A 24,601-nucleotide genomic window follows, 5' to 3' on the forward strand; every position below is an offset into this window, starting at 1 on the left:
GTGCCCTCCCTCTGCAGCCACATCACCCTGTAACTCTGGTTGCAGAGCTGCTGCAAAGGGTTGAGCCAATTAATACTCTGAGTCACTTCCATGACACCACTTTGTGTGCAAAGGGGACCACAGGGCCAGTTTCCACTTCACCTCCAGCTGCTTCTCATGACACCAGTCTCCCCTGCTGTTTAGAATCACAGAATCATTTAGGTTGGAAAAGGCCTCTAAGATCATTGAGTCTAACTGTAAACCCAGCTCTGCCATGTTCATCACTAAACCATGTCCCTGAGTGTCACATTCACTGTTTAACCCAACAGAAGGACACAGGAGCCCGAGTCAGACCACACCAATCACCAGAAAGGTCAGGAGCAATTAGTTTGTTCATTTTATTTTAGATCCTACATGAGGTAGGGACAGACAGAACCTGTCAAACTACTTACAGTTTGTCATACTCCAGGGTATTAGTGGAATAACAAGAACAGCTAGACTACATGAGCGTTATTAATCACCTGAAACTATTCTGTGACAATCCTGATGGCATCAGTTCCTCCTCCAGCTCATCCCTGCCCACTCTGTAGAGCTGCAGCTCTGGCACACAGATACTCCTCAGCAGCACAGGGGCACTGGCACCTTTCTCAGGATGGCATTGGCTTGAAAATTGATCTTCACGAACTTCAGACTGGTTGATGGGGTGAAGATGCACAGCCTCTGGTTCCTGGCGCCCAGGAGGGCTCCCTCACCCTGGCCACATCCAGAAGGAGTCAAGGGCATTGGCATTTGACTTGTGTCTTGCCAAACATGGTAGGAGACAGTTCCTACCCACACCTTTAGAGATCAGAGAAAAAATGTGACCCAGCACTGAAATAACACCTACCTTGGGCCCCTGAGATTGGCCAGAGTTGAGTCAGGCTGACCTTTTCCACAATTCACTGGGCTGTCACAGCAGAAATTCAATTTGCGACTGACTTTAAAACACCACAGATGAGAGAGGACCATGCAGAGGAGATTCAGGCCACTTCCCAGCTCCCCCTTCTCAGCTCACCTTTGCACAGCAAACTCAACAGCGTGATCTGTGGGTTATCCTGGCGTCGTCCTTCCTCAGCAGCCACGTTTGTCCAGACTCTCTGACTGTGCACAAAACGATCTCACCCGAGACCTCAGTGATGTGATCGGCTCTTCCTCCTACTAGAAGGGCTTTCACAGGTCTCCTCAGCCCGGTACAGCCAGTGCCATTTTTCTCAGTATGTTTGTAGGGGTTAAACCCAGACCATCCTGGGTGATCCCCTTTCTGCTAGGGCCAGGGTCCTGTTACTACCAAGTATTTTTTAAACAGAAATCCCTGTCACCAGCTAAATTCTTTCCCCAGAGCTCCAGTAAGCCATTGGGCAGCACTCTTCTTGGTAGCAGGAAATAAGAGGTCAGGGTACATCTCCATAATTACCTCAGTTACCCTCCATCAGCTGCAGCTGCTTCCAAGGGCAGCAGAGCCAGAGGTGCCTGCTTGCCAACAGCTGGTCATCCCAAGCAGCCCTAGCTGGATCCTAACCTGCCCATTTCTACAGGTGACGTCAGCTCACCCTTCACCAAAGACTAGGGCCTTATCCATCCTGCCCTGAGCCACTTATCAAACAACCCTACCCTGCCCAGCAATAAAGCACCAGAGAGGAATCAATTTTTATTGCTGCTTCTAGTTCTGCTCAGTAAATAATGTGACTGCCTGCTGATCTGCCTAAGAGACAAGTGGGCAAGGTTGGAAAAAGCAGGATTGATTCCACCCAAATGTCAGTCCCTTTCAGATCTAGGATGGCTCATTTCAAACCCCTGCTGCTTCAGGCTCCTTCCCCAACACTCCTGACTGAGGCCAAGCCAGCAGATCAAAGTCCTTTCACCAGCTTGCTCACGCCCATTTAAAACAGACACTCCAGGAAGGGACTCAGCCACCACCACGGAAAGGTACTGCACTGGCTTTGCTCCCGTCCATGCTGGTGGTTGGAATCAGCCACAAAGCCAGAGATATCAATTCTGAGATGAGTCTAGGACTTATAAAAAACTCCTGTGGCAGACAGGACTTCACACCCACCCAGCTGAGCATGGAAGGCCCTGCTGCAGGCAAGGACTGCCAGAAACAGCTTCCCCATTCACCCTGTGCTCCCTCCAGTCACCACGATGTGGGAGGTGGCAGCACATGCTCCCTCCTGCTCCTACATCCCTTTTAGCACAACCCCCATCAGCAGATCTGGGACTACAGCAATTTCAAAGGAAACTGGTGAAGGGAAGGACTATGTTTACAACTGGAAGTGATTTCTGGTTGACAGACTCCCTCAAAAGATGAGAAAAAGCCATGAAGCATTAAACACAGGAATAATCTTAACTCACAGCATCAGCCCCACTCCAGTGCAGCCTCAGTGACTCTGTGGCTCTTAGTGGTGGTCCAACAGACCACACAGGCTGAGGATGGAGTTGGAGGTATAAACGTGGACTAACAATTGGTAGCTCACAGTGCTAGGCAATGAGCAGCCCTGCCCAGGGCTGGGAATATCAAGGAGTATTCCCAATGGTCTTGAAGCTGTAAAGGTTTCATTGCCCACTCCTCACTCACGCACTGCATGCCCATCTGCTCAAGGAGCTCCAATTCTTGACACCCAGAGTTTCTCCACTGCCCTGGGGCAAAGGCTTTCCCTGTTCACCTGAAACATACACCTCCCTTCCCTCAGCAAAGAGCAGAGCCTGGTACTGCCATGCCTGCCTCTAATCCCTGCTGCCTGTGAGGAGAGCTTGGCCCTCCCTGCACAGCTCCATGAGAACTCAAATAGATTAGTGTTAATACTGGCTTTTAGGGGAAAATCAAGGCTCAAAGAGCCTGGGAGAACAGCTGCCAAGCCACCAGCATGCTGGATGCAGAACTGAAAGTTACGGAGGAAAAAGCAAATAGACAGTTTCCACCTCCTGTGGGGGAGCAGCTCCCCCAGCAGTCACTGCTGTGCAAGGGGTGCAAGGAACCACGGGTGGTCACAGAACTTGGATTTTGTGCGATGTAACAGCATGGGAGTCCATTCCAAAGCACCCACAGTCCTGCTGTGCAGGTCTGTCATGACACCTGGTGGCCAAAGGCACCCCTGCAGCACCTGCCACCAGCCCACCCCTTTTCTTCTGAATCCTAGATGAATGATCTCATTTCCATTAGCCTAAGGCGAGGGCAGGAACAAGGCAAGGGAATGTGGTCAAGACACACTGAGCATCTCTGAGCCTCCCCCGGTCTCAGCAGCAGCTCAGAGTTCTCTGTGCTGTGCAGCTTCATGTCCCTGTCCCACTTCTGTCTGCAGCAGAGTGCAGCCTGGGTGGAGCGAGCTTTACAGAGCTACAACAGGGACATGTGGAGAAGAAACTCACTACAAAAGCCTACCAGACCTTCCTGATGCCTGAGAGCTGGGCCAGGATTTCATTATTACAATCATATTTACACTCCAAGCTAGCTCCCACCCTGGTGAAGACCCAACCTCCATATCCACTCTGGGAGCCAGGCTTCACCTATATGTTTATTATATATACACATCCCGGAAAAACAAGGGAGCTCTTCCCACTGCATGGTTTTCTTGAATGACTGTCCATGCTGCTTGGTCAGGCTGCAACATCACTCTTCCCACGGACTCACATCTGTGTCAATGGCCACACAGTTATAGGCAGCATAGCGCAACTTCTCTTCACACACCTTGGCTCTAGGGATGGCAGAAGGGGGAAAAAAATAAAGATAAGGAGGAGTTTCCACTGCTGCATTTGCCAGCTGAGAGGACAAAATGTTCACCAGCTGCTCACAGAGAGAATCTCAACAGCCACATGGGACAGGCAGGAGACGTAAGTGTGGCCCTATGGGTCAGCACCAAGGTTAAGAAGAGAGCCCAGACACACAGTCTCCCAGACACAGGGAAGCACCAAAACTTACGTGGGATAGTTGGGCAAGAAGAGAGTGCTGGAGCAGGTGGATGACTCCGGCAAAGCATCTGTCGTCTCAGAGCTTGGGGAGATGGTGACAAACTGGTTAGAACCAGCAGGCCAGTGAGGCAGTGGAGATGAGACCACACATCCCTTTGGCATGGGATCTGTCAGCCTTGCAGCCTACAGAAGAATGGACTTACCCCATCTTGTCTGGATAGATGTAGATCCGTGCTGGAAGGCGGCTTCTGCCAGTGACAAATCTAAGGAAGCGGCTGCGATCCTCTGTGAAGGAAAAGCAAAGGTATCAGCAAACCCTAGAGGGATGTACAGCTGCTTCCAGGTATCCCCAGTGCTAGCAAGCAGTTCCTCCAGCCCAGCTGCTTGCTCTCCTTGGCTCCCAGCTGTTCCCCAGGCAGCAATGAGGGTTGGTTTCACCTTCCCAGTTCCCAGCCAGCATGCAGGAGCTGTCATGGCATGAGATGCAGGGACAGAGCAAAGCGCTCACCGTTAGTGAAGTTGTTGAGTGCTTCCCAGAAGTACTGAACACGGGTGTCCTGTGGCTCAAAGTCCTCAAACCGGGCTGGCAGAAAGGACACAGAAAGGAGTTTATTAAAGATCCCAGCTCCTTCTTTGCTAGCACAGGAAGAAACCTCTGGGTGCCCACAGGGTGTGAGCACATAGACCCAAGGTGCAAGGGGCACATGCAGACAGATCCCTGTGGATCAGCCAGATCCACATATCAGCTCCACAGGGGCTCAGATACTGGCAGCGTAGGGATGTCCCAGCCTCTACTCTGAGGCCCAGCATGGAGTCAACAGACACCTCTGCCCCCATCAGCACCCAGCTAGAGCCAGGAAGTACACAGGCCCACACTGTCACTGTAATAAAGGCTAACACCAGCCTCCCACACCTCTCCTTGTCCCAGCACAGACAGAAGACAGTCCTGTTTTCAGGAAAAGAATTTTCAGCAGAGCCCTTCACTTACTGAGTTTCTTCAGGGCATCAACTGTGACTTCAGGGTCTCCACAGACCTTTTTTTCCAGTTCCTGCCATGTAAGGAGGTCAAGAACAGCTTGGGGCACCACCTTCAGCAGCCCAGCCTGCATGGCCATGATCTGAAAAGGAGACAGGGCAGGTAAGCAGCATGTCTTGCCCATTTCTCTGACTCATGGCTGAGCCTAGGGACTCTACTGGATGTAAGCCATATGACTGCTCAGCAAATGCTCCAAGGAACCTGAAGAAGGGGACAGAATCCCAGAGAGATGCATCCCAGTTCATTCAGGAAGCCTGTATCAGAACTGGGAATAAAAACCCATATCACCCATGCTGCTACAAGCCACTCTGCTTCTGAACAACTCCCATCGGCTCCAGGACCTCACCAAAAGGGTTGGCTACCATTGCACTAGTGAGCACAGGGACACCAACCACGATGCATTTTACCAGAAGCAGACTGGTGGGGTGTCTCTGGGAACTGATGACCACCAACGCTACGGGACAGCATTACCTGCTCCTTGCTCTCCTCCAGCCGAGCCTTCTGCACCAGGCGGATGAACTCCTTGCGGTCCTCGTAGCGCACCACGGTGTTGCTGCCGTTGGGGATCAGCTCCACCACGCGCTGGTCGCTCAGCACTGTTGTGTAGGTCAGCTCGCTCCCAAATTTGAACTCAAAGGTGTCTTTGTCCATGACTTCCATCATCTCCAGGAGCTTCACCTGCCCAGGCCCCAAATAAGTGCTTGTTAGAGAGACGCCCAGTGAGCAGTGATGTGCCCACGTCCCCGTCTCCTCCCTTCCCAGACAAGTGACAGTGACACAGCATGGGATATGCTGCTGTAGAGCTGTTTAGCAGACCCTGGGCCATTGCATGCTTAAAGCAGCAGTCAGTATGGCTGCATCTCTATATTAGCATTAGATGCACCCTATAGCTAAGAGCTGCCCTTTGTTGCGTGTGTTTCTTTGACAGATCACAGGAGGAAGCAAGTACATGAGGACAGGGACACAAATCACCACACTGCCGAGTGCCACAAGGAACAGGATAAGAACTGGGAGGCTGTGCCTCTCACCAACATAGAGTCCACAGCAGGGAAGTCTTTGCTCCAGCTGACCTCCTCCCCTGTTAACTGTTTCCATACGAAGCCAGGAAGAGCCAGGACCTGAAGGAGAACAGAAATTTTGCTGAGTCTGTGTGAAAACGAGACATCCCCAAAGAAGGACATAGGGCTCAACAACACAGACACAAAGCAGCTTCCCTGCTCCCCCTGTCCACATGCAGAGTTCATCATAGCTAAGCAGAGACCAGGCACTGTCTCCCAAGCTCTCAGCAGCATCCCCCCAGACTCAGCCTCTGAGTTCTCCAAATCCCTCAGCCTCAAACCCTGCCAAACACCTTTAGTCCCAGTGTTTGACACAGAGCCTTCGCATATTCCTGTCGGACAGGCTGCAGGAGGGGGCTAACAACTCCCTTTGCAGCAGATCTCGCAGGGATGGTGTTGAAAGCTTACCAGAAACTCCTTGCCCCTCAGAGCTGCTCCCATGATCTGCCCAATCCACTCATACTTTGGGAAGTCTTTACAGGATGGGTTGGGGACATACATGTCCCTGGCTTCTCCAGTGCCGTTACCCTACAGGAGTGGGAGGCAAAACTCCAAGTCATGATCTCAGCACAGCATGAAACACCACAGACCATTCCTGCCATGCCTCTGGGCACTTCTCACAGCAGAAGTGGGCTAACCCCCCATCCTCCTTGACCATATTCCCAGTGAGAGACCAGTCAGTATCCAGGCACTTGTTAGCATATTCTAAAATGAGATGTCACAAAACAATTTACCCAACCCTTCACAACGAAAAGCTTCGGACCAGCCGAAGCAGGTATGTCCCTGGCATGCAAGGGGACAGGGACAGCACTGCATTACCAGGCCCAGAAGGGTCTGTCCCAGATATCCCGACCCATTGCACCTGGTTGGACGTGCGCACAAAGAAGGGCAAAGGCACAGGGGTCTCTGCTGAGCTGGGGCACAGCTCCTCCGACATGTCCGCCAGGCTGTCCCGAAAACCGCCACCTGCAACCCCAAGAGAAGGACGTTTTTAGAGATGTGAACTCCTCATGTGCTGACCCTGTTATGGAGGAAAGATGAGGAATCCTGGTCCAACCTGGTCCTAGGTTTAGCAGAAGGCTCCTGTCAGAGCCTTATGGGAGGCTCTGACAGAGGAAATAAGACAGGAAAATAACATCCCTGCCTGGCCTGGGGAGGACAGCCAGAAGGAGCATTGGCACTGGTAAAGCTGTTGTTAGTGACTAATGGAGGTCTGATCCCCATCCCAGCAAGCAGCATCTAGGAAATGGCTGGGAGCAGCAGGACAAGGCAACCTGCCTTCCCTCTCTCCTCCACGGGCAGTAACACTGGGAGCAAACAAGAGCCCCTACAGGAACAGTCAGCTCATCAACCCCAACTGCTCCAGAGGAGCCCCGCGCAGTCCCTACCTTGGTCGATGATGCCCTCTGCGATGAACTTGCACTCCCACCACTGGTCGTAACGCAACGGCCACCTGCAGAAAGCCAGGCATTGCCTGAGGTGCTGCTCAAAGCCAAGGAGGTGCTGGGAAAGCAGCAGGCACAGCAGAAACACCAGGAGACTACAGTGGAGCAGCCTGGGCTTAGGACAGGACAAGGTCTCAATCTCCAGAGACAGCTGCATCCTCAGTAGGGAGGTGACACCTTGGAGAACAGGCCCTCATCCCATGGCTGAACTGGCTCCTGTCCTAGCAAAACCTCTCCAGAGCACAGGACACACAAAGGCTTCCCAAATGCTCTGCTGTGACAGAGGACATAGCTCCCAGCACTGCATGATGCCCCCTCTCATCCAGACACCACTTACCTATAATCTAGAGGCTTTTCAAACTTGTCTGAGGGTTTCAGGCCTTCATATACCTGCAACAAGCAGAGAAGATCAAGGCTGGTATCCCTTCTCCAGGGGAACTGGTGCCAGGTGAAGGCAGGAAATTGGAAGAAATCTGGTTTGCCCCAAACCATTAAATACTGACTGAAGCTGATCTCTAAATGGTCTAGAAACCCTTCATTTTTGGAAAGGGAGCACAAATTACAGTGTCCCACCTCTGAGCCTCAGAGGTGCACTGAATACATTAAATTTCACAGCAGTCTGAGCTGTTTGTGCACACACAGAGCACTAAATCCTTTGGAGGTGGGCAGAAAATGAGCACAGGAAGATCAGCACTGCTGTAAAACCATGACACAGGACTGTATGCAACCGCATGACTGTTGTCACACAAGAATTCTTTGCTGCCCTTTTAGTGTAACAAGGTTGTTACCCTCTGCATTAACAACATGCCACAGAGAGCATCCAGGACAGAGTACAGATTTCAACTCAGAGATCCCAAATACCTCCTACATGTTATTCCTGGATATGGGATCATCAGCACATGTAATTAGAGAGCCTAACAGTCACATGAAGAGGCTTTGAGGGCTCTAGGTATCTCCAGCTCCAAGCTGTCCCTTCCACCCACCTTCATGCGGATCATTCTCATTCTGGGATGCCCCACTCTCCCCAGAGCAGCAGGGACCCTTCCAGGAGGGACAGTACCTGGGTGAAGACAGCGTTCTTGCAGCTGGGGTCCAGGGCAGGGTTATCTCGGTGCTCCATAGCCAGGCGTCGGTTAATGTAGAGCCGCGGCATGAAATTGGGCTTGCTGGTCTCCGAGTCCTTCAGGCACTGGGTAATGAGGGCCGTGCGCTTCTTGGACAGCAGCAGGAACTGCTTGATGTGCTGCCAACAGGTATGTACAAAACATGTCACCTACTTCCTACTGTAGACACCACACCTCCAGGTCTCTCCCTTTCCCAGGGCCACTGCCTTCCCAAACAGACAGACTCCCCTTGGCAATATCTGCTCCCCCTCTGCCTCTAAAAGATTCTGCATTCTGGCTTGAGGGAGACATCAAGCTCAGTCCTCAGTCCATCAGCTCTCATCCAATGCTCACACCCCAGTACTGCTTAGACCCTCCTTTACCCTCCCTCCCACCAGAAAATTGATCTTACTTTTCCTCCCATTTGTAATCAAAGCCAGCTCCTCTAAGCAAACAAGAATCCTCAAATGCTTTGGGTCCTATGTTGAGCTGGCCTGGAAACACACAGAATGGAGCTATCCCAGTTATGTCCAGCATATGTATTCTTGGAGAGGATGTAAGGAAAACAGACAACTGAAGGGATGAACTCAGCATTATGAGAAAGATGGAAAGCAAAAGCTTATTAAAGCCAGAAATGAGTTACTGGTAAAAGCCTTGCAGTTTGGACACAGCCAGCTCAAAGCTGCTGGCAGTAAGTGCAGGAACGGAGTGTCCTGGGCTTAGATCTTGTAAGGGAAGTGTATCCAGCTCAAGTGCCCAGTGCTGCTATGGTCCAAGTGTTTTGGAGGGTGAAATGTTCTGGTTTGATTCTTCTTGTTACCCCACAGCTACATGCTTCCACATCCGTGGTTTAGCAGGAAACTGACCTCTAAACAGTATCACTTTTCACAGCATTAATGAACTGAGCTCAGCCGGGTATTTCCCTTGAGCTGCTTTAAAGGCAACAAGCACTGGCTGCCTCCCTTGACACAGCCCAAGCCCTGCCAGAATGAGGCCCCAACAAGACATCAAGGGAACTGCTCACCTTGAGTTTGCTGAACGTGCCAACAGTGTGGTCCCAGGCTGGCACCAAGTGATGTAGGACACTGTCCAGGAGCTTGATGAACCTAAATCCCAAAAAAGGTATTGCAATGCAGGAGGAACGGGGATCTGCACAAGTCTATTTCAGACAAAGCACCCCCTGGACACAAGCAGAAAAATAATAACTCATCCAAAACAAACCCAGTGTGGTTTTTCACATCACACAGCCTTTGGTACTAAATTCCCACTCCCTGGGCACTGCAGTGAATCTTGCGCTCCCTTACAAGGGACTCTGCATATACATGCCCCCACACTGCACAGATATGCTGTGCTTGCAACACACAAGACACTGCACTTGAGCTGCAAAACTCCTCTGAAAGCTTAAGGGAGCTACCCCAGAGAGCCCACTTTGCTCTCAAATGATTCTGCTATTTTCTCCAGTGTCCAAAATGTCTGTCCCAAAGGGAGTCACACAACTTTACAGCATCCAGCCCTATGCATGCTGGAGATGGCAGCAACCCCTGCAGGCAATGCCACCCCACCTGTCTGCTCCCCTCCACCCAGTACCTTTGAATAAGCACGGCCCGGCGGTACAGCAGGTCAGGGTCAGTCCCTTCTAGGCGAGGGTAGCGCACCAAATTGGGCAGCTGGAACATGTCAGCACTGAGCCCCAAGTCCCTCTGTCGGGAGGATTTGATTTTGATGCCTCGGATACGAACGTCAATCCCATCATCTGCCAAGGAAGACCATGGATGATATGACCAAGAGGAAATAAGCCTTCCAGCATAGAAGGTCTACAGGCAAAAGCATTAGGAATGTGACCAGCTCCACCAGCTCTGGGGCTGGGCACTGAAAGCCTGAAATATCTCTGTAAAGAAGTGGGGCATTTACAGGAGAAAAAAAATTAAATAATTGAAGGCAGAGAAAGATAGGATGAAAGCCGAGAACTTCCAAAACATCAGATCTCCCTGGAGTTTCCCCCTGGTTCTTTTGCATCTCATCAGAAAAAGCCCGCAGGAACAAGAAGTACAAGTCACAGAACAAACTCTTAACGTACAGTATCATACAGGTGCATTATGGATGTGGCCACTGCAGCCAGCCCTACCTCGGCACTCCACAATCCGGATCTCGATGACAGGCAGGTGTGTTGTCATGTCCTCAAGGATGCACACATCCCCAATGTAGCTGCTGCAAACACAGCACAGATGAAGGCTGAAAGGCTGTTCTCTCACCCATCCTGCCAAAATCCACTTGGATGCTTATAAGGGAAGAGGGTTTCCATCTTTTGAAATGGGAGCCTGTGGTAGGCACCCAGACCCAGTTGCCTGTAATACAGTTGAACGCCTGAACCTGCTGGTGACACAGGTCCAGGTGACATGATTCTGATGAGTCCCACAATCAGATCGGGAGCACTGATGGCTGTGCTGTCTGCTATTGTAGGCAGAGTGAACCCACAGCTCAGAGAGCCTGGCTGGGGCCATATGACTGCTTAGGGTTGGAGTGTTCAGCACCTCCAGCCCCTGCAAGGGCCACGCTAACCTGTGTACCTCCATCCACTCACTCCTCAATGCAGACGTCGTTCAGTTTCTTCAGATTGTCCCCCTCGCCCCCATACACAGCAACCCGCTGGGGTGTGAAGTTCTCATCATTGGAATCCACTGTCAGCAGCAGCTTCCTGCAAAGGGAAGCAGGACATGAGAAGGCAACTGCATCTGAACACCCGTCGCTGCTCCCCTTCATTGCCTGGTCACACTGTTACCAAGCACATGCAGCTGGTGCTCTGATCTCCAGATAGCTGTGACAATGCCAAGACCCCTTCAAACCCAGAGGCAGAGTAAAGGCTGAGGGGCTGGGAGTGCAGGGCATATTTGGGCCATAACAGACTCAGGCAGAGAGAGGGAGTCACAGAATTTGTCCCAGTCAAAAGCCAGTGTGCAGAGCAGAGATGACTCACTTGACAATGGTGCCTTTCTTCATGTTGAGCCGCACCCAGTGCTGGCCCTGGGACCCATCACTCTCCCAGTACGTGTCAGCACGGCTGTCGGTCAGGCATGACACATTGAAGTCCTCCTGGAAGAGGGCAGTGAATGAAAGGAAGATCAGATGGGCGTGGGATTAACTTCCCTTTAGCGGTTACTTTTGTCATGAATCTTAGTGCCAGGGGGCATCACACTGGCCCGTTCCCTTTGCCTGGCTGTGGGTAGACAAGGGGAGTACAGAGTGCACAGGACACTGGGACTGGCCCTCCAAGGTGCTCTGAGGTCACACACACAGCACAAAATAACAACCCCTCCCTAAAATCAGCTTAGCAACTAATATTAGCATTGGCTTCTCAAACCACTGTCCCTCCAGGGGCACATTACACAACATGCTGCATGATGCTCTCCAGGCTTCTCTGCCACATTCTCAAACATAGCCCAGTCCAGTCCAGAGCAGCACAGCAAGCTCCGTGCTCCACAGCCCCATGGCACAGCTGGACCAATGCAGCCTTGTCCCTTTAACCCACCGTGTAGGACGAGACATCGATGCTGTCCACGTACTGCTTAACGCTGCCCAAGTTCTCATCTTCCTTCCCAATGTGGTCATACAGGAAATGCACTAGGTCTTCATCACATTCATAAGTCCAAGTTGGGGGCACAAACCTACCAGGGAAAAGGGATTACTGGGTCTGGAGAGCCAGAGGAAGCCAGGCTTATGGGTCAAAAAAGGGAGGTCTGCATCCTGCTTGCCTTGTATTGCCCTGTTTCCTGCCTTTTGCAGGCTTATCTAGGACAAGACTGTGATGAACAGAGCTGTTCCCCGCTGCCTGTCTCCCTCCCTTTCACCCCCATCTGCAGGAGACAGCTGTCTGAGCAGCCAGGGAGAGACAGCAGCCTGTCCCCCCAACAAGCAGAAGTCGAAAAACAGTTCATACCGAAGCTTCTCTACTGCAGCCTCATCCTGCTCCATGGGCCTGGGCTTTGCTCCGAGGCGCAGGGAGTATGTCAGATCCACCACCTGCTCCCATCTGAAACAACACAGAGAAGTGGAAGGAGTGAGAAAGTCCCAAGAGGAACAAGGAGTAGCTTGATGGGGAAGATTTGGGTTTAAAGCCCCACCATACTCCATCACCTCCAGCCTCAACTGTCACCCTTTCCTTTCCATCCATGTCTACTCCTTCCACACCCCGCTGGGCAGGTGACAAGGACAGTGCCCAAGCCAAACCCAGTTCACTCCACATCCGGCATCCCTCTTGCCTCATTTCCATGGAACATGTCCGAACGGGCTGGGGTTCCCCAGTTCAGAGCAGAAAGGGCCGAGGGGCAGCCCCCCGAGCCCCCAGACAGTTGGTCCCGGGTGAGCACCTCCCTGCTCCCGGGGACGCAGCGGGGCATCGCGGCGGCCCCGCACCTGATGACGGGTTTGTAGTCAACCCCGAAAAGCTGCTGCTGCCGCTGGATCCGCTCCGTGGACTCCACGGGCACCAGCCGGTCCCCGCCGTCGGCGTGTTTGCACACTAGCACCCAGCCCTCCTCTAGATCGCAGCCGCTCCGGTACTCCTCCAGCTGCTCCTGCGGGGACAGCGGGCGGTCAGGCGGGGCCGGGCCGGGCCCTCCGCGGGCCGCCGCCCCCGCGTTACCTTGCTGAGCTTGACCCAGAGCCCGGCGCCGTTGCAGTACTCCTCGCCGGTGGCGCGGAGGCAGCCGCCCTTCCGCACCTCGATGGTGGCCCGCGCCGCCCGCTTCCCGCCCCGCGCCGGCCCCGGGCTGTCCCACACGCTCAGGAGGCTGCGGGCGGCGGCGGCGGCGGCGGCCGCGGGGTCTTTGCAGATCTTGTACTGCACCTCCTTGGGCACGTAGCAGAGCGCGGCGGGCAGCGCCCGGGCGCAGCGGAAGCACTCGCTGCACTGCAGCAGGAACCGCAGCCGGCCCAGCACCTGGTGCGGCGCCTCCCCGCCCGCCCGCATCGCGCACCGGGCACCGGCCGAGCCCCTCTCCGGTTTACGGCGAACCCCGCCCGCCGACAGGCAAGATGGCGGCGCCCGTGCCACGTACGGAGGAGTGAGAAGCAGGGCAAGATGGCGGCGCACGGCGGGGCGGTGTACGGAGGGGGGCGGGGCAAGATGGCGGCGGACGGAGAGGCAGGACTACGGCAAGATGGCGGCGCCGGCGGGGCGGGCCGGGGGCGGGACCGGGCGGACCGTGCCCCGTCGGGAGGCAACGGGGAGGCTGAGGAGCGGCACAGGAGATGGAGGGTGGCGAGCGGCTGCTGTGAGTAACCGGGGCCGAGCAGGCCTGCGTCTCCTCCTAGTGTGAGGGGGACGGGGGACACGCACCGGGGTCTGCACGGGGGACGCTGGTGTGTCTCTGGGAACGGCGATCTGGCCCTGGGGATGGTGCTTTGGCGCTGGGGTCCTGCACTGGGGACACTCGTGTGACTCCGGGAATGGCGATCTGGCACTGTGGGGGCCCTGGGGATGGTGCTTTGGTGGCGGGGTCCTGTACTGGGGCCACTGGAGAGGCACTGCGGTGGCCCTGGGGTTGTGGTGCTGGCACCAGGGTCCGGCACTGAGGTCACTGGTGAGGCGCTGTGGGGGTTGATTCTGCACTGAGGAGGCTCTGCGAGTACTGGTTCTGCTGTGGTAACGAAGTTGCTGGTCCCACGGTGGAGGTTTTGGGGACTTTGTCCCCATGGGCCCCGCGGTTCTCGGGGTTCCCCTCCCCGGGGCCGGTCGGGCTCCAGCAGCCCCTCGGTGGTGACACCGCGGCGGGGAGGCTGGGGACGCGTGGCCCGGCACAGATAGGGGCCGGGGCCGCCGGTAGCAGGACTGCCCGCCCCCGCGCCCCGCTCGTCCCAAACCTCTCCAGGCGGGAGCAACTGGTGGCCCCGATAAGTTAATCTCACGGGCCCTGCGCCGGGCATCGCCTCTCCCTGGGGAGGGCCCCGCAGCCCCCAGCAGGGAAAGGCCCTGGACTGTGGTGGGGACAATTTATCACGTTTGTCACAGCTGGGCCCAAGCCCTTTCCTGCGGTCACCGGCTGGGGAGTGGGGATGAGCCGCTGGCCATGGCATCGCCTGCCCCAAAGCCCTCGTGGGTGTCAGCCTGTACCTGCTCTTTCTCCCGTAGTCCCAAGGGCTTCCCCAAGCTGAAGAACGACACGTTCCTTCGTGCGGCGCGCGGGGAGGAGACGGAGCACACCCCGGTGTGGTGCATGCGGCAGGCGGGGCGGTACCTGCCAGGTGAGCCGGTGGAGGCATGTCGGGGGCAGCGAGGGGCCCTCAGCATGCACCCGGTAACCTTTGTGCTGGTCCCCTGCAGAGTTTCGGGAGACCCGAGCAGCGCAGGATTTCTTTGCCACTTGCCGGAGCCCCAAATTGTGCTGTGAGCTGACGCTGCAGGTGAGCATTGTGTGTGTCTGCAGGTGTGCAGGTGTGTCTCCCTCTCCCTGACCAGACGTGGATTGGGAGAAGCCCTGTGTCTGGCTTCCCCAGGTGGTGCCAGTAAATTGTTCAGCACTTGGAGACCCCACTGTCTCATGTGCTTGTCCGGGTCCTCCATGGGGAGCGGTCCCAGCCCCTCGCTGACACTGCCACTTCTCCTCTGCAGCCACTCAGACGATTCCCCTTGGATGCTGCCATCATCTTCTCTGACATCTTGGTGGTGCCCCAGGTGAGAGCCATGGCCAATGTCATGGGGAGCAGCTGCTGGGACCAGGGCAGAGTTCAGGGATGCCTCATTCCTGCTTCTTCCATTCTCCCCTGTCCCCAGGCGCTGGGCATGGAGGTTGTCATGGTCCCCGGCAAGGGACCCACTTTCACAGAGCCCCTGAAAGAGGTGGAGGATCTGCTGAAACTGCGACAGAAGGTGGACGTGACCGCAGAGCTAGGTTATGTCTTCCAGGCCATCACACTGACACGACACAGCCTGGAGGGCAGGGTGCCCCTCATCGGCTTCTCAGGGGCACCGGTAAGTGATGTGGCTCCTCCGTGTGGGTTTCCTTGCTGGGCTCCTTTGTCCTGCTGGGGTAACACCAGCCATGACACCTCTGGATGTGGGTGCTACAGGGCTGTGTAAGTGGGGGACATTCAATGCAGGAGCAGCTGTGCCTCAGGTTCTGGGGTGCTCACAGGTCCTACCTTCAGCGCTGCGACTGGTGCCTCATGTCTTCTTTCATCTCCATCACCCTCCTCACTTCTCTCCTGCCCGCAGTGGACACTCATGTCCTACATGATTGAAGGTGGCGGCTCCTCTACAATGGCCAAGGCCAAGAGTTGGCTCTACCGGCACCCCGAGGCGAGCCACCAGCTGCTGCGGCTGCTGGCCGATGTCATCACTGACTACCTGGTGGGGCAGGTGGCTGCTGGAGCGCAGGTGTGTCCTGGGGCATGGGGACAGGGCCAGGCAGGAAGGCAGGGACTGGGGACAGGGAGCAGAGAGGGTTTAGCTTCTGGGAGGAGGAGAGGGACTGTGGTGTTGCTCTCCCAGCCCAATGGGAACGTAGTTGAGTTGGCATCCCTGGAGGTATTTGAAAGATGTAGTTGTGGCACCTGGGGATATGTGGTGGGTTTGGCAGTGCTGGGTTAACTATTGGACTTGGATGATTTTAAAGGTCTTTTCTGACCTAAATGACTCCATGTTCCTGGCAGGCGCTCCAGCTGTTTGAGTCCCATGCAGGGCACCTGGGCCCAGAGCAATTTCAGGACTTTGCCCTGCCGTACATCCGAGACATCGCCCAGGCTGTCAAGAGCAAGCTGAAGGAGGAGGCGCTGCCCCTGGTGCCCATGGTGAGTCGGGGCTGCCTGGATTGACCCTGGCACCTGGGGGCTGCTGGAGAGGGGTGCATCCCCTGGTACCTGCTTGCCCCAGTTTGGCCCGTGGAGAGGGGCCTGACCCATAGCAGAGGTACTGCCCATCTCCTCCCTCCCCAGATCATCTTTGCGAAGGACGCGCACTACGCGCTGCGTGACCTGGCCCATGCTGGGTATGAGGTGGTCGGTCTCGACTGGACCATCCGGCCCCAGGAAGCTCGGTAAGAGTCTGACAGAACATTCAGGTGCTCTTCTGCCCTGAGCCATCCCAGGCCCGGACATGGCTGCTCCAGAGGTGGGGGTAGTTGGGCCACCATGCTACAGCAACCAAGGGCTGCACTGAGGGGTCCTGGGTGTCTTGCGATGGGGGCTGCAGGCACCTGGCTGCCCTCAGCCTCTGCACCACATGCAACAACTCACAAGCTTCCTCCCTGCTGCAGTGCACAGACAGGGAAAGATGTCACCCTGCAAGGGAACCTGGATCCTTGTGCTCTCTACGCACCCAAGGTGAGCCATTGGCCATTTTCAGCAACCGGGGCTAGTTCCAGCCTGTATTAAAGGCCTCCCGGCTCAATTTCCCCACCTGCAGTGCTGGCTTGTGTTCCAGAAGTCCCTTAGGCTGGCTGGGAACTAGAAGGTGGGAAATACCTTGGGATGGATGGGACTGACATATCGTTTCCCACCGTGCCTACAGGAGAAGATTGGCGAGCTGGTGAAGAAGATGCTGGAGGCTTTTGGGACCCAACGCTACATCGCCAACCTGGGCCACGGCCTCTACCCTGACATGAACCCTGAACACGTGGGTGCCTTTGTGGAGGCCGTGCACGCTCATTCCCGTCACATCAACAAGCACAGCTGAGCCTGGGGCCTTGGGGATAGAACTCTGGTTTGGGCACAGTCACTCCAAGTAGTGTGTTGTCACAGGGCTTGCTCCAGGCTGGGCTGCAGCATTAAACCAGCACCTTTTCCGCAGCAGCCGTGTGGCTCTGGCTGGGGAGACAGGGAACTGGATGGCCCTGAAGGACATGAGCCATTCTGGCAGGCAGCTAGAGGGGCACGTGGGGACAGGGGGAGTCCCTGAGCCCCATCCTGTTGGTCAGAATGGGGAAACAGGGGTGCCAGCACAGTGGGGGAGCTGCCTCTCCTTGCCAGGCTGCACAGTGTCTGTGCTTGCAGGAGAGGATGTGAGCCCAGAGCATAACAGGCATCTCCTGGCTCTATGGATGCACTCAGCTCTGCTAGGGGAGGTGGGCTGCCTGAGGCTGGCAGGGTCACAGTCTGGGAGCTGGGGGTTCACAGCATGAGCAGTGCCAGAGTCTGGCTCAGCTGGCAATAGGCAACATGACATCAACCCAGGGCAGCCCCGAGGGGGTGGGAGACACAGAAGTACTCACCTGGGGGACAACCAGCACCACTACCACCCTGCCACACTGATTGGGATGGCAGCAGAGGCACCATGGCCCTTGTACCACCATCACCCTCCTCCAGCTCCGAGTCTCTTTGCGACCATCCCACCAGTCCTGGAGTTCTCCCCCATGCACACCTCCTTATCTCCCTCAGATTCTCAGAGGCAAGCTTGCCTGGGGCTCAGCAAACCCTGCAGAAAGCAACCCAGGAACCCGGAGTTATGACTCTCTGCCACCCCATCCCACACTACAGCACACTCACTGCGGTCCAGGCTGGCTACAGGATGGATCGAGATGTGGGTGTCAACACTGCTGTAGCTGGCACGGATAGGGTAGCGCCTTCAGCATGGGCAGGGACCTGCTAACACCGTGCACGTCAGGGAACTGCAGCCAGGACGCCTTGCCCCTGCTCCTTTCCCCCACAGGAGCTGGGTGCCACAGGGAGCGGCGACACTGCCTCCTCCCCGGGGCTCTGCCCCGCAAGAGTGGTGACCCCCTGACTTCAGAGAAAGGCAGGAGAGAGACAGGGGGTAACGTTCATCCCTTTTATTATTAAACATCAGATGAAGAGGTCGCACACACACATACACGCACGCACGCAAAAAAAAAAAAAAAGGGAAGGAAAAAAGAGAGAAACAGACTGGTTGAAGACCGCTATTTCGGTGGCGACAGAGACCGAGTACAATTGGTTTCCTGGCCGGAGTGCGGACACAAGTCACTTGCCAAAAAATTAAAAGTCAAACCAGACAGCAGATAACTAGCCCACGTTCTCTAACTACAAGTCACCATCCAGACCGGCCCTGGTCCCCCAGCCCTCCCAACCCGCTGGCAAAGAAATGAACCAAAACCGAAGAGCCACCGGCCCAGGGCTGGAGTCTGCCCTTGGTGCGGGGTAAGCCGGGAAGGGCTGAGCGTTGGCTGCACCACGGAGCTGGAAAGCAGAACGGTGCGGGGAGGTGACGTGGCTGCACCTGCCTCCTCCCTCCCCAGGAGCCAGGCGGCCCTGGTGCCCACCCAGGCACCTCACACCCTGCACCCGCCAGGAGACCGCTGCGTGCGAGGCGATGGGCTCACGTCCTCCAGCGCCAGCTCCACGTGTGTCCGAGCGAGCATCGCCCCGAGTCCCTTCCTTCGCTGTCCTCCAGCGCTGGGCTGCTGCTCCTCCTTCCATCCGTCCGTCCGCCTGTCCCAGGGCTGTGAGTCGAGCAGATGTTCGCCTCCCCCCACACCCTTCTTGCTGCTGACAATGCCATGGGAACCTGAGAATCGTTCGCGTGCCTCCTCCTCTTTTTGTCTGTGGTTTTGTGTAGTTTTTTTAAATAATAGTTATAATAATAATAACAATAATAATAATAATAGCAATAATAAAAATAATCGCCCCAGCCCACAACAATTTCAAGTATCCCCCAAATAAAAGACAGAATTATAAATAATTATAACTTTACAATTTAATAATTGACACATATACTATAGTATTTACAGTATCATAAATGCTTTTTTTTTTTTTTGTGTTACTTTTAGTAAGCAATCCCTGAGAACAGTTACTTTTACTTGTTTTTATTGAAGTATCTTCACAAATAGAGGAGTTTGCATGTCTCGGGCGGGTGGGAGAAGCGCTCTGCAAAGCCATCGCTTTTGGTGACGCATGAGGTTCTAGTGTCGCAGGTTTCTTTGCTCGCTTTTTTTTTCTTTCTTTTTTTTTTTTTTTTTTTTTTTTTTTTTTTTTTTGTTAAATTCCCCACGTAATTTTAAAGATTTTTTACACTTTGCAACCTTCGTATCCCTCCAGCGACCACGTCCTTCAGGAAAGAGGTATTAGATTTCCAGGTTAGCTTTTGGTATTGGCAAGGGAGGGCAGGGGGCTGAGTGAACCATCCTTTTTCCCTGTGGTTGCCTTTTGGTTTGTGCCCAAGGAATCTCTGGATCCTCTCAGTGTGTGAAATGGTTAAATCCAAGAAAGAATAACATTTAAAAAAAAAAAAAAAGAAAGAAAACAAAAAAAAAGAAACAGAAGACCAGAACAGAGCAGCCTCTGCCGATGGGGGGAAGGTGATCTCCACTTTCCTTCCTTCTTCTCTCCCGAGTCCCCATGCTGCGGGCGGACCCTGCCAGTGAGCACGGCAGGAGCCGGGGCTCACCCAAACCGTTCCCGCACCAGCAGCATCAGTTTTTTCTTGCCTTTGTAGATTTGTTTGAGATTGTCAATGAACTGGGCGAACTGTATGTGCCCGTCCTGCGCCAGGAGGAAGGTCTCCCTGGCCTTGCTGAGGAACTCGATGAACTCCCCGTAGTGCCGCGGGCTGATGTGGGTGAGCCGGGAGTGGGTGGTGTTGATGTAGGCGCTTATCGTCGCGTCCAGCAGCTGTCGCAGGGGGGCTTTGTCGGTGGACATCAGCTTCCCCGAGTTCCTGCGGCCAGGGATGCCGGCCAGCCCTGGGGCCGTCATGGTGCAGCGGCGAAGGATGTCCGAGAGCACCGTGGCACAGTGCACGCTCTTCACCACCAGCGGGATGATGGCCGCCAGCTCGTTTTTGCCCAGAGAGTGGCTCAAGGCGCAGGCCCAGAGCACATCGTTGATGGCCGGGTGCGTGTCCTGGTTGTAGGCCAGGTTGAGATGCGTCATGGCCAACGAGGCCAGTTTGAAGGCCCGGAGCGGGTAGCCCCGGTGCTCCATGTAGCGGGCAATGGTGAAGAGCTGGGTGTAGGTCATGCCGGTGGAGGCGGCGTCGATGACGATCTGGTAGGCGGTCTCGAAGGCAATGTGGTCCTTCTCGCAGAGGGTCAGGGCGGACAGGGCGCAGTTCTGGGGGTCCTTCATGGCACACTGCAGGGCCAGGGTGCGGGCGCAGCTGGCCAGCTCTTCCCGCTGTGGGTAGTCCAGGCTCAGGCGCAGGATGGTGTTGTGGGACATCACTGTGGCTGCCACGATGCTGGTGGCTTCCGTGGGAGTGAACAGGGAGTACCAGCTCTGCAGGATGCTCACCAGGGCCCTCACCCCTGCAAAAAAACACTGTGGTCACAGCACATCCCTGGAGCCTGGCTCAGTTCACAGGGCTCCTCTGAGACCTGGAGACAGGGTAAAGCCAGCCCACAGCAGTGCTGAGCTGCTGCCCCTGCCCCAACAGGGACAGGGCAGAGAGGGACAGGCAGAGGCTGCCCTGTGCTGCCATGCTGCAGGGCACAGCGAGCACTGCTGGCCTGGGCCACGTACAGGGGACCCATCCCACTCCCAAACCCAGCCACTGCTGCAGCCCCAGCCCTGCCAGCTGGTGCTCTGAGGTGCACTCAGTTACCCACGAAGAAATGGGAGACCCAGGAGAACTCAAGATACCCAGAACTACAAATGACCCTAGGATTTCCATGCCCAACCCCACCCTCACCACATGCAGGCCAAATCCCCCCAGCACAGTGAGGCACTCACCCACTTCGGTAGCACATGTCACCAGCCACCTCACCATCTCCCGCCGCCGCCAGTTGAGGGTGGACAGGGTCATCCGCATCACCTGTGAGGCAAACTTGGGGTGAGCGGCTGCCCCACAGGGCTCCAGTGAGGCCACCCAACAGAGTGGTGCTCCTCAAAACTTCCTCTGGTCCAGCTGGCTACCAGCTCCCTGGTACTGCCTCACCTCCACTCAAACCACAGCGAGCATAGGGGCTTCCCAGGGCTGAGCTCCCCTGCTCAGGACCATGCAGGGATCAATTTACTCATTCCACGGGGATACCTCATACCCTGCTTGGTGGAAGACCTTCACCAGTGTTGCTGCCACATCACGTGGGGCAGAAGGGCCACCAGCATCCCCAGCACTATCCCGTACCTGGAGCCCCAGTTCCAGCGCCACATTGAGCAGCGTTGTGTCAGAGTTGCTGTCAGCTGGCGTGGCGATCTTGAATGCATCCTGAGCCAGCTTGAAGATCAAGGAGGAGGAGTGGATGTTCTTCTGGATGGCCTCCAGCACTGTGCGTAGGCGCAGCATGTCCCCTGTGTGCAGGGAAGAATGGTCAGATGGCTCAGCCTCCCTCCACCTTGCCCTCGAGCCCCATCTCCTGCCTGCACCATGTGAACAGTCCCTTCAGCTTGCCAGCCTCTCTGGACACACAAGGATGCTGGATCTGGCCCTGCAGTCCAACAGTCCAAAATGGAGCATCCTCCCTAGGAGGTGACACATCCTACAGCATCCATCCTCACTCAAGTTCATCCTCTCATGGAGACAACAAACAACCCTGAGTGATTCCAGACATGTCCTGGAGCTTAAGCAGACATCTCCAGGCACCTGGATGTTCCACTCTGTCCTCAAGTTTGACAGCTGTACAGCTGCCTCTTCCCAGGAAAGGAGGGGTTTGGGGAGATGTCCAGTACTGAACAGCTGCAGAAAGGTCAGTCTTCATTCAGGAACATTAAAAAGAAGAACAAAAGCTGTTTGCTGCACACATACTGTCTTGCCTAGTAAGTCCTTTCCCTCTGCAGGGCAGGGCTGGGGTCACCCAGACTCACTGCACCTTGCTCCTGCATGTCCCAGATCAGGCAAGCAACTCTTGCAACCAAGGAAGGTTGAGCTACCCCCAAAGAAGGGGGTTCATGGCACAACACCCAGTGGTGCTGTGGGTCTCCTGCCATAGGAGGTCGTGGGTGCTAGAAGGATACGTGATGGCACTGGGAGATAGGGCAGGATCTTGGAAGAGGAACCCATCAAGGCACATTAATATCATGATCCTGCATCTAAGCTTGGGAAATCCCATGTGGGACACACAGGGTGGGGAGAGGGACCTTCGGGGTGTGTGCAGAGCAGAGGTGCCAGCGTGCCACATCAGGTCTCTCTGCTTTGTTCGAGCTTCATGTTTCTACTCCCAGAGTCGTAGACCGAGCAGATGACCCTCATGCAAAGACAACCAGCAGTTTTTCACAGCAGTGTGAAAAACCCAGCGCTGCACCTGGACACACGGAGACATCTCGGGTGACTCAGAGCTAAAGATATCGCCTGCCGCCCACCGCAGCCGCTCACACCGCCACCAAAATCCAAGCCTCCCTAAAACGGCTCATGGGGGCGCAGGCAAGACGGGCTGTGAGGACACAGGATCACATCAGGACGTGCTGCAGCAGAGGAACACCCGAGGAAGGGGACAGTGGGAAAAACAGATGCAATCCAACGGCTCCATGCCCCTCATCCCATTAGGCACTGGAAGGGAGAAAAAATCTAAAGGATAAGCCAGGTACCAGCTCTCCATCAGGGCACTGCAAGTCAGGGGCAGGACACCATCAGCCTCGGAAAAGCAGCCTAGAGGAGGAGGCTGGAAGGAGAGAAGAGGCTGCCAAGGCAACGAGGCTAAAACTTTCTGACAGCTCGTTTTCCTTCTGTCTCATTGGGAAAAACCTTCCTCATCAGGCTGGCAGTACCAGGACAACAGCAGGTAGTGGTAACTGCTCGGCCCACCGACCCTCATGGGACACAAGGCATCCTTGTGGGGTTGGTTTCTCATCAGAGGGATGTTTAATGAAAAGCCTGTGCTCGCCTTCATCATTGTGCCTGGCAGGAACTGAAGAGGCCTAAGGGACCAGTGAGGAGGTGTTTCACGGGCCCCCTGTGGCTGGGACCAAAGTGTCCCACCCAGCACGGCTGATCCCATCTTCAGCCCTGACAAAAGCCACTTGTGGTTTGGTGCACAGGGAGGTCTTCTCTAAAAGCCTGTGCAGGATCATTACCACACGACAGGAAGTGACAAAGCAGAGGTCAAAGGATAAGCAGCTTCAAACTGAACCATGGCATGAACCCACGACATGCCTGGCAGGGCTCACTAGCCTGGCAGCTGACCGTGCTGCAGGGCAGGCACGGTCCTGCATCACCCAAGGGCAGAACCCAGGACACGCAGCATTGTGGTTGGCATCCCTGCAGGCTTGCCTGCACCTCCTGGGAAACTCCCATTCTGCCCTGCTGGACCATGAGCCCTTTGGGACAAGAACCCCACAGACTCTGCTGGGCTGCTCCAAGGCCAGTTCACCACACTTTGCCCATAGCAGGCTGCCAGTGGGGCACCCAGCCGGTCTTTGCCAGTGCTCGAGGGAGCAGAAGCAAGAGCTCCCTCTTTTCTCCAGGAAAAACCCTTCGATGCTTTTGTGCAGCATCATCCCACTAACTCTGCCCCAGAGCTGTCCTGACACCAACCTTTGGCTGCCGTGAGCATGGTGGAGGCCAGCTCGCACTGCTGCGACTCCAGGTGCCCCAGGGTGAACCAGCGCGGGTACCTGCTGGGCACCACCGACACCAGGTGGTGGGGGTGAGTCACGTCGCCGGACGGTGCTGTGGTCTCCAGGACAGGTAACCTGAAGGGCAAACAGGAGAAGGAAACATCAGACCCCAAACCAGCCCCATCTCCACCCCCTGTCCCCGAGGTGCTGCCAGGGTGAGGCAGGGGCTGCCTGCTGGCAGCTGCCTGCAGCGACGCCTTTGAACGCATCCTGCTGCCGTGCACATGCGGGGCTCCCCAGGCTGTGTGCTCAACACATGGGCACGGGGATCAATCTCAGACCGACTTGAAAGGAGGAGAACGATCCGTGAAGTGATTTATAAACTTGCAAGGGAAAGCACAGACCTCAGAAAAAAAAAAAAAAAAAGGAAAAGAAGTAAAATCCCTCCTCCCTTCCCACTCCTTTCATGTCAGAGCAACCAGCAGAACTCCTGACTGCATCATCTGGTTCTTCTTAAGACGCTTGGTTATGATCAGAAGCAGTGGCACGTTTCCCCAGGGCCTCCGCAGCCGGGTTAGGTTACCTGCTTTTGAGGGGATAGCCAAAAGCCTGGAAAGCCCAGGGGAGAAGCAAGCCTAAGAA

General features: G+C 55.4%; 3 protein-coding genes across 4 annotated transcripts in view; 1 reads left to right on the plus strand and 2 right to left on the minus strand.

The window, feature by feature from the left end:
• Positions 1 to 362: 362 nt before the first annotated feature.
• LOC114001812 (E3 ubiquitin-protein ligase HECTD3) lies at positions 363 to 14,723 on the minus strand. Of its 2 annotated transcripts, none has more exons than XM_039384730.1 (21): positions 14,673 to 14,723; positions 12,974 to 13,134; positions 12,498 to 12,590; positions 12,090 to 12,225; positions 11,538 to 11,653; positions 11,145 to 11,258; positions 10,689 to 10,771; positions 10,151 to 10,316; positions 9,588 to 9,669; positions 8,521 to 8,703; positions 7,798 to 7,850; positions 7,404 to 7,468; positions 6,878 to 6,981; positions 6,424 to 6,543; positions 5,986 to 6,075; positions 5,429 to 5,635; positions 4,910 to 5,039; positions 4,430 to 4,504; positions 4,125 to 4,206; positions 3,932 to 4,003; positions 363 to 3,707 (listed from the first exon to the last, which is right to left on the minus strand). In XM_039384730.1, exons 3-21 carry the CDS (start codon positions 12,530 to 12,532, stop codon positions 3,623 to 3,625), a joined length of 1,998 nt encoding a protein of 665 aa, XP_039240664.1. In that variant the 5' UTR covers positions 12,533 to 12,590; positions 12,974 to 13,134; positions 14,673 to 14,723; the 3' UTR covers positions 363 to 3,622. The 2 variants fall into 2 exon arrangements, with proteins under 2 accessions (XP_039240664.1, XP_027603115.1); XM_027747314.2 differs by lacking the exon at positions 14,673 to 14,723 and adding an exon at positions 13,203 to 13,738.
• UROD (uroporphyrinogen decarboxylase) lies at positions 13,550 to 17,344 on the plus strand. The gene is made up of 10 exons (XM_027747315.2): positions 13,550 to 13,833; positions 14,691 to 14,803; positions 14,883 to 14,962; positions 15,171 to 15,233; positions 15,333 to 15,530; positions 15,774 to 15,935; positions 16,211 to 16,348; positions 16,493 to 16,593; positions 16,813 to 16,879; positions 17,067 to 17,344. The coding sequence occupies exons 1-10, from the start codon at positions 13,811 to 13,813 to the stop codon at positions 17,229 to 17,231; spliced, it is 1,110 nt and encodes a 369-aa protein (XP_027603116.1). The 5' UTR covers positions 13,550 to 13,810; the 3' UTR covers positions 17,232 to 17,344.
• A 965-nt stretch (positions 17,345 to 18,309) lies between these two features.
• Positions 18,310 to 24,601, minus strand: part of ZSWIM5 (zinc finger SWIM-type containing 5) — a 98,956-nt gene continuing 92,664 nt past the window's right edge. Inside the window, exons 11-14 of the mRNA XM_027747312.2 lie at positions 23,937 to 24,094; positions 21,594 to 21,757; positions 21,200 to 21,281; positions 18,310 to 20,775 (exon numbers count right to left, since the gene is read on the minus strand). Of these exons, the coding sequence (XP_027603113.1) occupies positions 19,913 to 20,775; positions 21,200 to 21,281; positions 21,594 to 21,757; positions 23,937 to 24,094 (1,267 nt within the window). The 3' untranslated portion in view covers positions 18,310 to 19,912. The remainder of the gene's footprint in view (positions 20,776 to 21,199; positions 21,282 to 21,593; positions 21,758 to 23,936; positions 24,095 to 24,601) is intronic.

Source organism: Pipra filicauda, unplaced genomic scaffold (assembly GCF_003945595.2).
Source record: "Pipra filicauda isolate LSUMZ 115617 unplaced genomic scaffold, ASM394559v2 scaffold36_size6622888_pilon, whole genome shotgun sequence".
NCBI lineage: Eukaryota > Metazoa > Chordata > Aves > Passeriformes > Pipridae > Pipra > Pipra filicauda.